The sequence below is a fragment of the Pseudorasbora parva genome, chromosome 22, assembly GCF_024679245.1.
Source record: "Pseudorasbora parva isolate DD20220531a chromosome 22, ASM2467924v1, whole genome shotgun sequence".
Taxonomy (NCBI): domain Eukaryota; kingdom Metazoa; phylum Chordata; class Actinopteri; order Cypriniformes; family Gobionidae; genus Pseudorasbora; species Pseudorasbora parva.
The window spans coordinates 29,091,244-29,109,846 of NC_090193.1; the positions used below are offsets into that span (position 1 = coordinate 29,091,244).

General features: G+C 36.9%; 1 protein-coding gene across 2 annotated transcripts in view; it reads right to left on the reverse strand.

The window, feature by feature from the left end:
- Positions 1 to 141: 141 nt before the first annotated feature.
- chd5 (chromodomain helicase DNA binding protein 5) overlaps positions 142 to 18,603 on the reverse strand; it is a 52,476-nt gene continuing 34,014 nt past the window's right edge. The window contains exons 23-40 of one of the 2 annotated variants that reach the window (XM_067430791.1): positions 17,193 to 17,439; positions 16,924 to 17,096; positions 15,506 to 15,680; positions 15,328 to 15,393; positions 14,269 to 14,357; positions 14,047 to 14,180; positions 13,815 to 13,959; positions 12,592 to 12,751; positions 12,434 to 12,513; positions 12,153 to 12,354; positions 11,959 to 12,045; positions 10,582 to 10,734; positions 10,352 to 10,460; positions 9,366 to 9,498; positions 9,092 to 9,287; positions 5,107 to 5,270; positions 4,875 to 5,001; positions 142 to 2,656 (exon numbers count right to left, since the gene is read on the reverse strand). In XM_067430791.1, coding sequence (XP_067286892.1) covers positions 2,529 to 2,656; positions 4,875 to 5,001; positions 5,107 to 5,270; positions 9,092 to 9,287; positions 9,366 to 9,498; positions 10,352 to 10,460; positions 10,582 to 10,734; positions 11,959 to 12,045; positions 12,153 to 12,354; positions 12,434 to 12,513; positions 12,592 to 12,751; positions 13,815 to 13,959; positions 14,047 to 14,180; positions 14,269 to 14,357; positions 15,328 to 15,393; positions 15,506 to 15,680; positions 16,924 to 17,096; positions 17,193 to 17,439 — 2,568 coding nt within the window. In that variant the 3' untranslated portion in view covers positions 142 to 2,528. Of the gene's footprint in view, positions 2,657 to 4,874; positions 5,002 to 5,106; positions 5,271 to 9,091; positions 9,288 to 9,365; positions 9,499 to 10,351; positions 10,461 to 10,581; positions 10,735 to 11,958; positions 12,046 to 12,152; positions 12,355 to 12,433; positions 12,514 to 12,591; positions 12,752 to 13,814; positions 13,960 to 14,046; positions 14,181 to 14,268; positions 14,358 to 15,327; positions 15,415 to 15,505; positions 15,681 to 16,923; positions 17,097 to 17,192; positions 17,440 to 18,603 lie in introns of both variants that reach the window. The other variant, XM_067430790.1, reaches the window with a different exon arrangement.

The following is an 18,603-nucleotide window of genomic DNA, read 5'->3' on the forward strand; positions in this document are numbered from 1 at the left end:
TGACGTTTGGTTCTTTAACCCTAAGAATTCCTACTATGTCTGATATACCTTTATAAATATAAAAGACAAATAGGCTACTCCCTCCGATCTTCTGATAAAATTACACACACACACACAAATGAAAAATAATCAGACCATGAATCTTATTGGAGAGAATTTATTAAAACACATTAAACAAATACACTGAGTACAAAGTGAAATGATGGTAGTTCACTTATGTTTTCCATATTCTTATCTCTGCAGAATAGCAATATTGTTTTGCTCATAGCTGTTTAGAAACCAGGACAAAGATCTCTCTGGTCCAAAATAATCTGAAGACATCTCACATGCTGTGCGTTCATTGCAACAAAGGTGTCTTGACCAGGGTCTTTTGATAGCTTTTGAAGCCTAGTATTTACTTCTAATATTAGACTGAAGCTTTTTTTTAAATACTTCATACATTCATTTTGGCTTCAGTTTGATTGCATTTAAATGGAGCTCAATGTCAATATCAATACTATGATAAAAAAGAACAAATGAAATGATGTAAACTCATCACACAGGATAAAAACAAAACTTAATTTCACTACACATTTTATGCTGCTGGCTCTCTCTTTCTTACCTTGGGTTTAAGGTCCCTTTACTCTTGAGGCTGCCTTTGTGTTTCATTGAAATCATTTGAGGTTTCTCTAGTGTGCGCGTGTAAATATTTAACTGCATTTTCCCCCCTCCCCACATTCGCAGTTTACACCAAATTCGAACCCCTTCATTTAAAACTACTGCAAAAGAAGCTATGATCACATTTACGGTCAGCCATGACACTTCAGTGCCATTTACATTGATGCTGAGATGCAGAAAACAAACAAAATACGTCATCTACATTAATAAACATGACTACCACAGACTGAAACTGAGTATACGAGTTATTGAAAGAGGTTTCTACTGCGTTTGAAATGGCCCATAGGAGATGTCGTCTCTATGGTCACATCCGATCTCCATATAAAGTGCGCTGCTTAAAAACACAGTTACACAAGGCATATCATTTCAAATTTAAACAAAAACAATCCATATCCACACCACTTATGGCACCAGAACAATCATTTCAATATTATCCATATACTCGGCTTAGTAAACCGACGCACTCAGTTTTTACAAAATGTCAAGCAAAATGCATCTGACAATAGAAAGAATATGATACAAATAATAATACAAAATGTGGGGAATTAAGTTTACAAATTCAGTGTATCTGCATGTGAGCTCATTCAGAAACACTGCAAGGATATTCCTGTAGAACTGAAATTACTTTAAAATCAAAAACTTGTAGAAATATTTCAGGCGATATAATTTCGGCTTGTCCCTCGATTTGTAAACTCAAACAAAAGATCTACATTTTAAATATGACATTAAAATTGAATCTACAAATTGTCCTTTTGGGCTGAGTCTACTGTTATATGTTACCAAAACATTTATGGGCAGAGTTTGCTTCATGTAAAGTCTTGATAACGTACATTTTACACTTATTCTGGTACTGTACAGTTACTTGCATTTAAAATGAATCACTACATTTTGTTTTTTACAAACTGAGGGACAAAATCATTCCTGTGGTGTTCTGCAGCTTGCCAGAGATGTCAATAAGAGTTCACGCTGCATTTAAAATGAAACATTCCCTTCAAGTTGGGGGGTTTGTGGGTCAAACATTCAATTTGCTATTGATTTATTTAAGGTGCAATCCGTAATTTTTGATTAGTGTGTATTATTCAGCAGGTCATGTGATCGTGCATGAAGCAAGGCTGCTGATTCATTTGAGTGTACACTGTTTTAAATTGGCTTTCAAAAGTACTACTCATTTCCTTTTTTAATAAAAAATAAAAAATTACTAAAAGAACCTTTTAACCTTTCATGGGTCAACACTCTTTTTCCTTTTTAAAGACTGAATGTAAACTGAAAAACAATATAGTACAATTCAAAAAGCAAACATTAGTGGTGACGTACTGTAAAATCATCTGAAGTCTTCCAGAGTAAAAATGACAGTCATTGCACTATACTGTGTTTAGATGCACTGCACAGCAAAAACCTGCAGGGGCAGCAATAACACACCATCCATGAGCAGAGCCAGGAGCAAAGCAGAGGCTGCAAATGAACCCAGAGGTGGGACGTCCGGTCCTTGAGCTGACCAGGAACTAGTAGCACCTCCAGATGGCTCAATGTTAGCAGAGATGAAAATGTCCTTCATGGCCATCAAGAAAAACACGCCATGATGTTAAAATAATAATAAAACGACAAAGCTCAAAGGACTGTCGGAACAATGGTGCCCTCTACATAATCGTCCTCAGTCTTTCCTTAATCGAGACTTTCGTATTGCAGAAGTTAAATTAAAAATGAATGAAAGAGAAATGGAACTCTACCGAATAAAATGTATAGGCATGTACAAGAACAGATTCTGAAAGACAAAAGTGCAACTGATAAAGTTTGCTGTTATATTTGTTGTTTGGAGGAGTTCTCCACGGTTCTGCCTGTGTCGTACAGATAGGGGACGGAATGGCTGCGGGCTAGTCTTCGATGCATATAACATCGCTGGGTTTGCCTGATTTCAAATCAGGGGTGGCCACATCTCGCAGAACATCACTGGACTTCTTCTCCATGTGGCTGGTTGGTAGCGGAGGTCCATTAGAGGACACTAAGAAGAAGAAAACATATATTAAACCTAGTTACTGCATTTAATTATTACTTTCTCAGTCACCGGGTAAGTCTTAGTCACTTGGCGAAAGAATGCCCACAGTCAGTATCATTAGCTTATCGTTATATTTATAGTTTCATTTTAATACTTATTAATTTCAGTTAGTTGCCATGGCAATTTTTACATTTTTTTGTAATTATATGTATTTAATTTTTACCCCTAATATTTATACTGCTGTTCAAAAGTTTTTCATTGGTAAGATTTTTATTGATTTTAGAAGAAGTCTGTTATGCTCACCAAGGCTTCATTTTAACTTTTCTATTTGAATATATTTTAAAATGTAATTTATTTCAGAACAAATTTTTTTTTCTTAAAAAAATGTTTAACAACTGTCTTCAACATTGATAATAATCATAAATGTTTGAATGATTTCTGAAGGATCATGTGACACTGAAGACTGAAGTAATGATGCTGAGAATTCAGCTTTGCATTACGGGAATAAATTACATTTTAAAATATAATAAAAATAGAAAACAGCTATTTTACATATTAACCATATTGCAATGTTATTTTAATTTTTTATTTTAATTTTTTTTTATAAAACTAAATGCACAAGAGACTTCTTCAAAAAACGAAAAATCTTACTGATCAAAAACTTCTGAACGGCAGTGTATATTTATTTTATTTCATATATTTAATATTTCATAGTTTAATATGTAATAGTTTTGGTTTTAGTTCAAATGAACAACAGTGGTAGGTCACCTGGTTCTTCCTTTTTAAATGGGCGTTTCATGGACAGAATGCAATAGGAATTTAAAGACATGAAAGTGTGGCTAAAAGGGAGATTGGTAAATCTTAACCTAGCTAACAAAAATATGTTCTAAGAACTTTTTGCTAACGTTGCCATTAAGTTATGAAAACAGTTATACTGAATGTTCGCTGAACATTTTAATCCTACAGTTTTTTTTTTGTAATGCTTTAAAAAAAATCTTGGCTACATGAATGTGTACTAGGAAACATTCCATTTTGCAAACATAATGGGATTTTTGAGGCAATGCTTCCTTGCCATTGATAGAATCTTCCAGCTTTCTGTGTTTTCACTGTTATATGGTAGGGGGCGCTATTACACATCTTCTGAAAGAGTATTGAATCTCTGGATCAAAACAGGCATAAAAAGAGCAGAAGCCAGGATATGCTTTGATTATACGCATTGTAGTCTTAAAAAAAAGAAAAAAAAGAAGTATTCTCAGCTTTTTGTTCGAAATATAGTTTTTTATTAAACTTTCTCACATTGAAAGCAGAGGCTCTGTTCTTTCCTTTGATATGTTGCATGTCCATGACATTTTATGATATGTTACATGTTCATATGTTATATGTTCATGACATTTCATATGTTGCATGTTCATGTTCATATGTTGCATGTTCATGACATTTCATGATATGTTGCATGTTCATGTTCATATGTTGCATGTTCATGAAATTTCATATGTTACATCTTCATGCCATTTCATGATATGTTGCATGTTCATGTCCATGACATTTCATGATAAGTTGCATGTTCATGACATTTCATGATATGTTGTATGTTTATGTCCATGACAATTCATGATATGTTGCATGTTTATGTTCATGACATTTCATGATATGTTGCATGTTTATGTTCATGACATTTCATGATATGTTGCATGTAGCATGTTCATGCAATTTTTGTGAAAATTATCAAAAACACTGTTTGGAAACTTTTTTTAAAAGCTGGCTGGGAAAGAGTTAAGGATCAGATTACTTTGAACGAGCATCCTATTAATGTTACTGGAAGAACTTTTGTTCATAACTTTGAGAGAACCTTGCCAGAATGTTAGCTACATTTCTGAGAATGTTACCTGTTAGCTGGGAACTCAGACTTAAAGGAATAGTTCACCCAAAATTCTGTCATCATTTACTCATCCTCATGTCGTTCCCAACCCATATGCCTTGCTTCTGCAGAGCAAAAAAAAAAAAAAAAAAACTGGTGTCAAAATAAAATTGGACATTACTGACTTTCATTATATGAACATTATTCAAATTGTGTGCTACAGAAAAAAAATTATATATATATTTGGAATGAGGATGAGCAAATGATGACCATGCTAATCTTCAGGTGAACTGTCCCTTTAACTAGACCACAGATTTTTTTGATTACTATGTGCTCTTTATCTTAAGACTAATGTAGGCCACTAACCACTGACGTATGGCCCCAGGGGCATCTGGCTGTAGTTCACCATTGCGGTGCCTCCAGGTCCACGGAACCCTCCGGCAAAACTGCTATTATACATCTGAGAACAGCCGAAAGAGCCCTGAGGGAAAGGCTGAGGGGAGATGAAACAGAACATTCTAGCATGAAGGTTCATTCACATGAGGCCGATCTATTGTTCATCTTGTATGGACTACACATAGGACAAGAGATGTGTCACCTGTTGAGGTGGCGGCTCGTTGCCCCGGCTGGTGAGCCTGCTGAGGATGCCCCGCTCTGACATCTGTAGCCGAGCGGACACGGGTGGGACCCGCGAAAGCATGGAGGGCAACCGCGTCACGTCAGCCTTCATATCACTTAACAGCTCCTCCAGCTGATTCAACACTGAAACAACACAAGTGAACATCAATATAACAATACAATAAAGCTATTAAAGACATTTACAGTTGGAGTTATATGTCAAGTTTAGAGTTACACTTCTGTTTAATAGTTTTAACAGCTGGTTAAATTGTTTTTGTTTTGTTTTAAAAGAAATTAAATGGGTGATGAATTGAGAAATCAACTTTCCCTTCAGCTTTTGATATATAGAAGATCATGGTAATATAAGAATATCCTGTAAGTTTCAGAGCTGAAAACGTCCTTGTTAGTCAAAGAAAAGCTTTTATAGACACCAGGCTCCGAAGTGATCATGTTCACATCTTGACGTCATCGCGCCACGAAACACGCCTCTACAGCATGTCTAATTTAGTAGCCCCTCCCACCGACTCACGGAGCTGCGAAGAAGATAGCAAGATATTGCACTATTCCTGGTTGTGGAACAACACAGTCGCTGGATAAGCTTCCTTCGGATCCTAATATTAGGAATGTGTAGTAGAACTTTATTTTTAATGAAGTTCCAGCTCATGTGGTGAAGATATGTTCACTTAATTTCACTGCGGAATCGTTTGTAAAAAAATCTCTGTTCGATGCTGGATTTGGATCCGACAGGAATGGTGCAACACACTTATGTGAGTAAAACGTGTTTTTATATGTAATAGTATTGCATTGTTATAATAATTTTTCTTATGTGTAAGTGTCTAACAGAACAGACCTTTAGCACTCATGACTCAGACATGTATGGGCCAGGGCTCGCAAAACCTAACGTCCTGGGGCTTACCAAAACGTAAGCCTGTCGGCAGGCCGATAAATCTCATAATATTCTTTTCTTGTTTTGCGGTGTTCTCTCTCTCTTGAATTGTACGCGCACGTGTGTGTGTGTGTGTGTGTGTGTGTGTGTGTGTGTGTGTGTGTGTGTGTGTGTGTGTGTGTGTGTGTGTGTGTGTGTGTGTGTGTGTGTGTGTGCGCGGTTCGCATTTATATCGGCCGATCGTGGGGGCTATGTAATACAAAAATAATAGTCTAATCAATTGGCGGGTGGATGAGAAATAAATCATTGTGTTTGTTTGCTAAAGACGTTTACGAAAACCGCTTTCAAAACAACCCCTCTCTCATGTGAACTGAACTGCAGTGGAGTTGAAGCTGAAGCTCATTAAATATTCAAAATCTTTGTCAAAGTCTCCAGTGCGGTACACCCATCAAAACCCAGCGTTCAGGAGAAAGCCTCAAAACCAGTGTTGAAAAAAGCCTTTTACTTATTAGTTATGATGTTTTTGAATGTAAAAACCAAACAAACGTAATTTACAGCCAGTTCATGACACCTTTAATACTTTTATTTAATGCATTAAATTGGTCACAAATGACAGTAAAGACAATAGAAATCTTTTCTATTCATCAAGAATACTGAGAAAAAAATTATTATGGCTTCCACAAAAATATTTATATATGTTTTTAACAATGATAATAATACAAAAATCTTGATCAGTGTCATAGTCAGGTTCTGTTTTACTGTCTGGCATTTTAAAATGAAAACGATCCTATAATGGGGGGTCGACTCCAAAAGAATCTGTTCCTCGACTCAATATAGCCCCTGAGTCGGGGTCGACTCCAGTACAGGATTCGACTCTCGGTATCAACTCTGTTCATGTGTCCAAAATCGCACACTTTTTTACTGAATCTCTAATCTAAAGTGTATGGTAGTTGAGTGCACTAAGCAAAGAGTGAATGAAATGAAGCGAGGTAATCCACTGACGTAATCCACTGCATCAGAGAGCTGTCATCTCCAAAAAACATGAAATCGAACACCCCTAGATCATGGCATTTCCATTGCGTTTCAGAAATAATCTCTGTCTAAACACTGTAGGACCAAAAAAATGTCACATGACTGTTCATGCACACTGGGTATGAGCTTGCAAGTGTAAACAGTAGCCTCTTGCGCATGTAGGCAGCTGCAGTGTTATACAATACAGCGTTTTAACTCAAGTGTGCCCAATTAACGCAATCTCCATCGCCCATAGGGGATTGGTCTCAGTATAGCTCATAAACCGGTATTCTAATTGGAGGCGAGACAAACTAAACAATTTAAAAAAAAAATTCAAAAGACGTTTTTTATCACGCTGTTGTAAGTTCAAGTGTTCGTTTGTAAAATAAGTTTGTTTTAAGTATATTTCACTTAGTTATTTGGTGCTATAAAAACAGGGGTTGTGACGTCATGATGATTGACAGCTGTTATTTACAGCTTCTCTGAGAAAAGTTGTCACTGAGGCGCCAACTGACTTTTTTCTGGACTTTTGGGAGGAGATTGGAGCTTAAGCTTTAATTTCTACATTTCCATAACTGTTTATTTCACACCGACATAATGAGTTGTTTTGCAGTAAACTGTACTAACAGATATTGCGGGAGTGTGTGTGGGTTTTTTTTTTGATACTCTCTACAACGAGTAGAGAGTATCAAAGTCCCGAGGTCACTACTGTGGAGATGCAGGTCGCAAAGCAGCTCAAGATGTCAGCGCCATATTCGGACATTGGCTACTTTTTTACAATTGAAGTCAGTGAAGTGGGGTCGTCCCTCTTTTTTACAGTCTATGGTTTAACTGCACAACGGCTGCCAAAAAAGACCACAAAGTCAGCAAAGCATGCAGTTCTGTCTCCGTGTTATTGTACACGTTGTCGAGGCTGTTATGTTACAGAGCCGTTGAGAGGAGCTGTACAGTTGCGTTTTGGGAAACACAGCTCTTGTCTGATGTTGTCATGGTTTCTTATTAGTTGCATGTCTGTTCCCTGTTCCTGTGATTATCTTTCTTCCTCAGTTCAGTCTCTTTTTAACATTATGTTAACTGTGCAGTGTTCATTATGAAGTATCATATTATCATTATTCTGTGTCACGCATCTTTTTTTGCATTGCATTAAAGGGACAGTTCACCCCAAAATCAAAATTCTGTCATCATTTACTCACCCTCAAGTTGTTCCAAACTTTTTATTATTATTATTAATAATAAGTATATAATACTAATTATTTAGTATTAATTTATTTCTTGTGCTAAACACAAAATAAGATATTTTAATGAATATGGGGAACTAAACAGTGGACTCCATTGACTTACATAGTAGGGGGATACTGTGTCAAAAAATACTGTGTCAATGGGGTCCATCATTTGTTTGGCTACCAACATTCTTCAAAACATCTTCTTTTGTGTTCGGCAGAAGAAAGGGTTTTCATTTTTGGGTGAACTATGCCTTTAACATGCATGCCAGCCCCTGATAATCAGCATATTAGAATGATTTCCGAAGGACCATGTAGCAATGAAGACTGGCGTAATGTATTCTAAAGAATCATCTTTGCCACCACAAGAATAAATTACATTTTTAAATATATTCCAGACAAGCAAATAAGTAATAAAATAATAAAGACTAGCACTTAACTATCCAATTCAATTTTGTGTTTGTTTGTCTTTAAAAAAAAAACGTTTGTGTACTGTGCTCGATTAACTGAGAATTCTTACAGCTCTTGCAGGTTTTTGGCCTTGTTTGTTTCGTTGCTCTCCCCTTTTTGTAAGTTGCTTTGGATAAAAGCATCTGCTAAATGATTAAATGTAAATATTCAAATAAAACAGTTTTTTTTTAATTGTAACAATATTTCACTATATTTTTATCAAAAAAAAATGTAGTCATGATGAGCATAAGAGACTTAATTCAAAAACATAAAAAATCTTACCGATCTCAAACTTTTGAACAGGGTAAATTTAGTTTATATTTGGTTTATAAAGCTAATGTGATTAACATGGTGTGGTTCCAAGCATCAGGTTGTTTATTATATTTTTAGAAAATCACCTTTGTGCAGCACAGCATTAGCTGGCTTGTTACCAGCCAAGGACTCTTTGGAGAGGTGCTGATGGGATTCAGCCAGACACTCCACCTCAGCGAAGCGTGTGTTGAGGGCCATGGCAGGGTGACTGGGGTCCTGAGTCATATTCAGGTATGCTGCACGCCGTAGCTGCTCCTCGATTACCAAAGCCTGTTCCAGGAGCTAAAACATGAATGAAGAATGCGTGAACATGAAAGATTACTTTTATTTAATTACACTAAAACACATAATAACATGTACCTTAAAACGCCTGGCGAGAAATTTATTCTTCATTTCCAAGTAGTTCCCTTTGTGCATTTCAGTCTTGAAGGGCTCATTGAGAATGGTGTACCGTGGGTCATTCTGAATGTCCTGCCAGCGGGCATAGCCATGTCTGAGAGAACCTGGTTAATGATCACCTCATGTACTGAAAAGGTTTTACATACATATACAATAAAGCAAAGTGCTAAAGATTTTTTGTATTGAAGAAAAGCACTTTAAAGAACACGCTGGATGAACTGTTTTACAATTTAACAGCAATGCATTCAATTGTTCAGTGACAGTAAAGATGACTATAACGTTATAAAAGATTTCTATTTCATATTAAAGTTATTCTTTTGAATGTTCTATTCATCAAAGGACCTGAAAAATGTATCACGGATTCCACAAACATATAAAGCTCTAGCAGCTCAACATTCATAATAATAGATTTGCAATGATTATAATTAGAAAGGTTTCTTGAGCATCAAATCATACTGTCTAAGAAAGATTTCTAAAGGATCATGTGACAGTAAAGACTGGAGTAACGATGCTGAAAATTCAGCTTTGCCATCACAGGAATAAATTACACTTTAAAATATATATTAATATAGAAAAATGTTATTTTAAACTACTATTTTTTACAAACCTGCAGTTTTTTTTATGTATTTTTGATTAAATAAATTAATGCAGGCTTGGGGTATAAGAGTTCTTTTTAAAAACATTTAAAAAATCGTTCCAACCCCAAACTCCGTAATGGCAGTGTAACTTGTATTGTATTCTTTACAACTATATTTTAAAAAATTGATTTTTTTTTTATCTTCACCAATCCATATATTCAAATTGGCACATCACACTCAGTTATGTTTGTAACTACATAAAGAGAAGAAAATAACAAAAACAACAGAAAAAGAAAAACAGCATGATAGGATATTATAGCAATATCAAGACAGCTCAAAAGCTCTATGGAAAAGAACAGGTGAGGATACGTTACGATGCCAGCCAGCAGCCAGTAGTCATGGCGACGGTGCCAGATGTCGTACATTTTGCCAGATGACACAGCTGCGCGCTCCTCGTTCTGCCACAGTGTGTGTAATTCTGAACACAAATAAACACTCATGCATATCCATGCATTCTTCATCTCTGCTTATAACTCCAGATTTCTGAACCTGCTGTCCACGAGAAAGCAAATCAGAACATCAATAAGACTGCAACTCACCTGTGAATCCTCCATCTGCGATGTTGAACATGAACCGAGTCTTGATGCTGGTCTTGTCATCTCTGTGGATCTCATCTGTGTCGTCCCTCGCATCTTTCTCTCCATTCAGTTGGTTCACAATTTGTTCTTCAGATTTTAAATCATCAGGAATGGCTGCAAAAAGTATTTATTTTTTGACAGAAAGCAGAAAATAAGCGTTGGTACTGTAAATGTTATATATTTTTATAATATATATATTTTTATAACTTTCATTTATGGGAAATATAAATACTATGGTAGTGAATGGTTGTTCAATCTGCTTGGTTACAAACATTCATCAAAATATCTTCTTTTGTGTTCAGCTGAAAAAAGACACTCATACAAGTTTGCAACAACATGAGGGTGAGTAACATGATGACAGAATTTACATTTTTGGCTGAACTATCCTTTTAATTTTAATTTAATTTGCAACCCTTTTACTGATTCTGGCTTATTTATTTATTTTGTAATCGGTTTTAATTTATTTTTAAAATGTTTTCTATTTATTTTGGATGTCTATATATTTTTTTGAATGCTATAAAAATACAAAAATCACAAATCAGGGTTTTAAAGTAAATTGACAATTTGGTTTTGACGCATTGTCAAATGTCAACAGACAGAGCTCAACTGCACTGTTGCCAAGTCCGCGTTTTTTTCCGCGGTTGTTTTCTATGTCCAAGGGTTGAAGCGACTATTATGTGATATATAGACCCATGAGTGCGAATTTTAGCAGGCAACCTTGCCAAAATAACACACATTTTACACCCCAAACCCCATTTTTCCCCCGGAGAACCCCCCGAGAAGCTATAGTTTAGGGCTAGTAGTTGGCCGATTTTGTTGTAAAAACTTGGCAACCCTGTCTGCACGCACACTGAAATCAGGCTGGAATACACGATCTTTGCTGGTGTTGTAAAAAAATAAAATAATTTATTGATACACAGATTACTTACCCAACATGATCATCATATCTGAGAGAAATTGTGATGGTGAATGCATATACAAACAAGCTCTCCGTTTAGGATTTGAACAAATATAATCCAAGCCCCTTTGATGACGTGATGATTACGTTACTGTTTATCATCTATCCGTCATCGTCTAAAGCCCGCCCTGATGATTTCATTGGTCCGAACAGTTTCTGTTCGGAGATAATTACTCCTCTATGGAGCGATGCCAGACCGAACTGCCTGACCTAAAAATGTTGTGGGCGGGGCTAGGTTCGGCTGGCATCCAGGCTAGCCCTATTGTATAGAAAGTGCACACTTTAAAATGCTTATTTGAAGTTAAAATTAATCTGGAGTCTCGATTACCTCGTTTTATCTTTTTTTTAATGTATCATAAACAAATACCACCAATACTCACCTGGTTTTTGCTCTTTTTCGTCTAATTTTGCTGGGCTGGGTTTATGTTCCCCTCTCTCTGGAGAAGTTTCTTTTCCTTTACCACATTCTTAAACACAAAATATTTTATATATTTCACTGTGGCACATTTTAATTTTTGTTTATTGAGAGAAATATTTTTTTATAATCATTATACGCATGGTAAAGAATCCCTACCCAAAGGTGTCTGATTGGCTGATTGCTCACTAGGCTGTGCTTGATTGGACGATGGCTCTGAAGGTGCAGGAGGGGTATCATTCTTCTCATTCTCCTCTATTCGTTTCTCCTCTATTCGTTTCTCCTCTGGACTGCAGCTTTTTGACTCTTCTCCCTCACTGGTCTTCTCTGGTGCAGGGGAGGGTTCTGGCATAACAGGCTGCTGTGAGAAGAGAGATATTTTAATAAAGACAAGTGAAATGAGAGACAGAGGAGATATTTCTTGACGACTTCTGTCTGACCTCAGGGTCCAACGATTTAGTGCTCTCTGGTTCTGTAATCTCCTTGTCTTCTTGAGAACCGGACACTGACTCTGTCTTATCTGGGGGGGGATGTTACTGTCTAATTAACCACAAATCACCAGGATTTCATTATATAGTACACACACACTCTCACACACCTGAAGGGACAGGTGTGCTGGGTTGAGTCGGAACCGGACTGGCTGGAACAGGCGTGTTGGGGTCCGACGAGACACTTTCAGTAAGTTTTTTCAGCTCCAATCCCACAGGAATCAAATCTGGTGTACTAAACTTTCCATTTACATGCTCAAACTCCTGAACCTACACACAACAGAAACAAGAGCAAGAGAAGAAAATTTAAGTAGAGTTTTTTTTTTGTCAAACTAATTTGCAATTATTTTATTTATTTTTAAAATCTTATTTTTAAATATTTAATTTTAATTTTAAAGGCCTACTTAATTTCGATGCATATTAAATATGTTTTGCGGGAAAAATCAAAATAACAAAAATCAGGGTTTTAAAGTTTATTTTAATGTAGGCTTAGATTACGCCAGGATTAGAGCTTAGTTCAATTAGGACATTTAAGTAACTTACAATTAAGTAACTTAAGTAACTACGGGCCGTTGAATGCTTAAATCTGATTGGCTGATGAAAGTTCTGCGGTGTGCATTTATTTTATGGGAAACGCACAGCGAACGTAGTTCAGGCAGCTCTCTTGACCGCATTACAGTTCCATATAACTTCGCATAGTTAACTGTAATAACGGAAATTACAGGACGAAAAAAAAACAACATAAAGCAACTTAAAGGCTACACATGACATTTTTTTAATAGCAAAGTAATAACAGCGCTCTTTAGAGAAGCAGAGAGGTAGCTTAACTCACACAAGCTCTCTCTCTCTCTCTCTCTCTCTCTCTCTCTCTCTCTCGCTCTCTCTCACTCATAACTTTATTAATAACTGCAGTACATTGCTATGAACAGCTCAAGCCTCTGTTACCAGCTTTAAAATTACGTTTCGGAACTAGCAAAAAGGCTGTTGGATGAGACGCAGAAGAAATAGTCCTACTAGTCCTAGCGATTTAAGGTGTACAAAAACCGGATGAATCCCTTTAAATATATCATCGGCTTGATGTCCTGAGGTGTGGTAACCGTAGTATAAGCGGAATAATTGACTCCGGGCCGTTGAATTATCAGAAATATTATGCACAGTAATGCTTGGCGTCGTGACCTCATCACCACCTCGGGTGTGCATTATTTTTCTAATAATTCAATGGCCCGTCATCAAATATTGCTTGCATAGATTACAACAATTAAAAAAAAGTTAGATATTTATGTCCATCAAACTAAAAACCAGAGCACATAAAATGCAATAAGTAATTACTCACCTTTTTGCGCACCAGAGACATAACACCGATCCGGGTGAGAACGTGTTGACGGGACAGGCCTTCCCTCGGAACCCCATCTGCAAATGTCTCTGCTCCGTCTGCCCCCGGCTCACACAGGTGCCTCATGAACAGAGACACATAAGCCCTGAAAAACACAGGAATAAAGACCAACAAATGAAAATGTAGAACAAAATATCAGCCAACAATTACAAAGAGACACACACACACATACCTGAACTCCTTTTCACTTTTCCCTCTCAGGTCACGGACCAGCCAGTGAGAATTGAAGGCATCTTGTGGGGGCATTCCCCAGCGCATAATCGCATTCAGGAAGGCTTTCCGCTGCCGGGCGTTAAATCCCAATACCTAAAAATCCCAAAGGTAAATAGTCAAAGCTCCACTTGAAGAAAGGAATTAGACAAAAACTCACTCTTCATATTGTACGAAGATTCACCTCTATATTTCCACCGACTCTAGCCAGCAACGGCGGCAACGGTTTGTCTCGATCACTCTTCAACTGTCTGCGAGATTGTCTGCGTCCTCCTGAAGAAAAGAAGAACTCATTTAGGTGACTGAAAGTCCAGGTACTTTGAATTCTGCCATCAAGAATTTACTACTGTCCAAAAATGTGGGGTCATTTTTTTATGTTTTTGAAAGAAGTCTCTTATGCTCACCAATGATGCATTTATTGAATCAATTGTGATATGACTTAGTATAGTATAGTATATTTTAAAATGTAATTTATTCCTGTGATGACAAAGCAGAATTTTTAGCATCATTACTCCAGTATTTACTGTCAAATGATGCTTTAGAAATCCTTCTAATATGCTGATTTAGTGCTCAAGAAAGATTAATTATTATTATCAATGTTGAAAAGAGTTGAGCTGCTTAAAGTTGCAGTGTGTAAATTTTAGCGGCATCTAGTGGTGAGGTTGGAAATTGCAATCACCAAAAGCTCACCCCTCCCTTTCGAAGCACATATAGAAGCTACGAGGGCCAACACAGGACAAAAAGGTTGTCGTCAGAGAGAGCAGAGAGTGGCTAGCGCTCTGTAGAGAAGTTTGTCCGTTTAGGGCTACTGTAGAAACATGACGCAGCAAAATGGTGACTTCACTCTAAGGGGACCTGCTGTGTATGTAGATAGAAATGGCTCGTTCTAAAGTAATACAAACATAACGGTTCATTATTCAAGGTCTTTATACTCCACTAAAAACACAATTTTGTAAATTATATTGTATTTATATCAGGAGATCTTCATAAATACTACACACTGTACCTTTAATATTTTTGTGGAAACGTTGATACTTTTTTCTAGGATTTTTTGATAAATAGAAAGTTCAAAAGAACCATATTTATTTGATATATATATGCATCCTTGCTGAATATTAACTTCTTTAAAAAATCTTACTGATCCCAAACTTTTGAACAAAAGTGTGTATGTGTATATATATATATATATATATATATATATATATATATATATATATATATATATATATATAAGGAGGCCTACCTTCAGGGCGTTCTTCAAAATCTTCATCCTCATCCTCGGACCCAACAGAGTATTCGGACTGATTATCTGAAAGATCATCCTGCCATTCTGAGAACAGGGTTGAGAGGGAAATGCTTGTACACACAAATATGCAGTTTTATGCTGAGTTATAGCACTTTCAGCATCTGTGTTTGGGTACCTTGGTCCTCCTGAGAGGCGTCATTATAGTTGACCTGTTTGCGGATGCGTTTCCCTTTGCCCAGGTTCCTGGCCAGATCCTCTTGCTGCTGCTCGTAATGGTGCCTCAAGAGCTTCTCCCAATAGTCTGGATCAACATTCTCCTCCTGCTTAATAATCTCCCTCTGGACCTCCTCCTACAGGAACACAAACACAAATAAAAATCATACATCACAGGCCTCTTATTGACTTCAGATAAAACAATTAGGATTATTATAGACTGACAATAATCCTAAATATTTGGGATTTGTATATGAGATAATATAATTGTTTTTTGTTTTATTTAGTCCCTTTATGAAACCATAATGCAGGCCCAATAAAGAAGCATTCCTTACGAAAAAAAAACTCTGCTGGTACCATGGCACAATGAAGGTACAGTATCATATGGTTAATGGTACTTTGATATATATACCTAGGTACTGAATTATTACCATATTCATATACCATGGTACTCCAAGGAAGAAAATACACAAATCTTTATCTTTAGGACTTAATGTCTACAGTGTCATTTTTCTTTTACTGAAATCTAATTCCTTTGTTCAGACAGCTGTGTATCTATATGGGTTGCTAAAGTAATGATGTAAGCACCAGCATGATCCCAATAGACTTTCTACTGAAAGTAGCTGTCAGTGTGGAAAAAAGATTGGAAAAATGGAAATTTTTGTCTATCATGACATCTCCCCACAGGCGCATTAGAGAATAAGTGACATTTTACACATTCATGTCCAAAACCACTGACTTGCCCACTCACTCACTATTCACTACACAGAAAAGAAAATATTATGACAATTTAAAATAACCGTTTTATGTTATTTTTTTATTTATTCTTGTGATGGCAAAACTGCATTTTTTATTTATTTTTTCTGGATAAATTGATGAATAGAAGAACAGCATTTATTTCAAATGTATAAATGGGGTAAATGTACAATATATACATATAAATGCAACTGCCACTTTAGATCAATTTCATGCCTCCTTGCTGAATAAAAAACATTGAATGATTTGTGTCAGGTCACAAACAAAGAAAATAATTTTCATAAAAATTGTGAAATGGGGGAATAAACATAGGTTTGCATTCTTGTCTTTTCAGACTGTAAAAAAGGTCAGATACACCAAAAATATGTTTTTCTGCCTGCCGGATCAAAGCCACAGTGATGCCGCCTCTACACATAATAATCCATAAACAAATAACAATCCAATAGGCTTTTGTGAAAAAGCTGCAACTTGCAAAACTATGCCCTTTTGAGCATAGAAGAGTCAAATAAATAAAGCACCTTAGTCAAGGTAGACATTTTAAAAAGATGAGCTACCATTCATCTTTGATCTCTTGTTTAGTAAAAAGAGGCATGATGAACAGACAGTAAAGCATCTGTATCTCACCTCTCCATCCTCCTCTCTCACCACATACTGAGCCACCTTAAATGAGCTCAAGTACTCGTTCATGTTCTGGATTTCTGTGTCTTCAGTGGCATCCTGACTACGGTCCAGCAGTTTGGAGATGGCATTATCATCATAGTGGATCACACTACCCTCCTCTCCTTCTTTATTGTCTCCTGCAAAAAAAAAAAAAAAGATTTAGGACATGAACTACTGAAATCCACTGAATCTACAAAGTACAGAAATATTTATCTTCAACCAATTCAGCGTACCCATCGTCCTGGCGGCTTCCACATCGTCTTTGAAAAGCTCTTCAGTGCCAAACTTGAGGATGTCATCCAGTTCCTGTTTGGACATGGAGCCCGTCTTAGAGCCCAAGCCAGGACGCACTACCAGGTGGGTCAGCATCATCTTTCGCTTGGCCACCTGGGTAATACGCTCCTCAACAGATGCCCGAGTTACAAAGCGGTAGATCATCACCTTTTTATTTTGCCCGATTCTGTGCGCCCTGCTGAATGCCTGCAAGGACAAAGAGAAAAGATAAATGAAGACGAAGAAAAACAATTATTTCTATTTCTCTTCATTTTAAATATTTCTCCCTGTTTATCTCGGGTCTGTTTGAGAGTGTCTGTGAGTCTATGTGCTGATATGAGCAAATATCCAATCATATGCACTAAAGTTAGGGGGTGTTTAGCCGCGTTTTAAACCCTTACTGGTTAAACATTTAATTTGCATGCGCTGAGCACGCACACTAAAAGCCTGTCAAACACATGAACCAGCTCTGAACGAGAGAGAGAGAGAGATCTCGTTCGTGAACGAACTGGTAGGCTACCTCGGTCATTTAGCATGCGTGTAAGTCTCGTTCAGCAATCAGCAGAAAGCGTATGCAAAGCACAGTTATAGACAAACCTCATGTTTATAACCCCATGTTTACCATAATCCCAGATATATGAATGTCTAAATGTCTGACCAAACAATTAAATGTTAATCATGCAAGAAAACATGCTTTGGTCATCTAAACCACTTATTTAGACTTATTTTATTTAATGAGTAGATTATGCACATTTTAATAAATCCAAATCAGTTTTTTTGTAAGTAAATACGTTCATTGACTTAAGACATTACACATAAAACGCTCTTTTTCGTCACCTGCGGTCATAATTACCGGTAATGTAATATTTTTTTTAAAAAATGTTACTGAACGATTCAATGAACGAATCTGAACAAATCATTTTGGTGAACGAACTGCAAATGACTCTCTTAAAAGAATCAAAATTTCCACCACTAGAGTGTGATCGCCTAGCCTAGAAATCTAGACGCACCCTAGCGGCAGCAAATTTAATTTGCCCGCAAGTGTGGTCTAGCAACTCTCAATTCCTATCTGAGCTGTATTCCTCAGAATCTGGACGGCCCAATCACATCGTGTATAGAGTCGGCGGGCAGGGCCATAATGACGACGGCCGAGTTGCGTTTGCGTGCTTCTAGTAACACAGAAACTGGCGAACGGCGGCAGTCTTTCGAATCAGCTCTGCCCACGCCTCCGGAAGACTTGGAGTTAAGCTTTTCTCTGAGAAAAGAACAAAGAGCGGCACTGAAGTCATTCTTAAAAAGGGAAGATGTGTTCGGAGTTTAGCCGACCGGATACGGCAAATGTTTAATCAGTCAGCAAGCTCCCCTTCACCT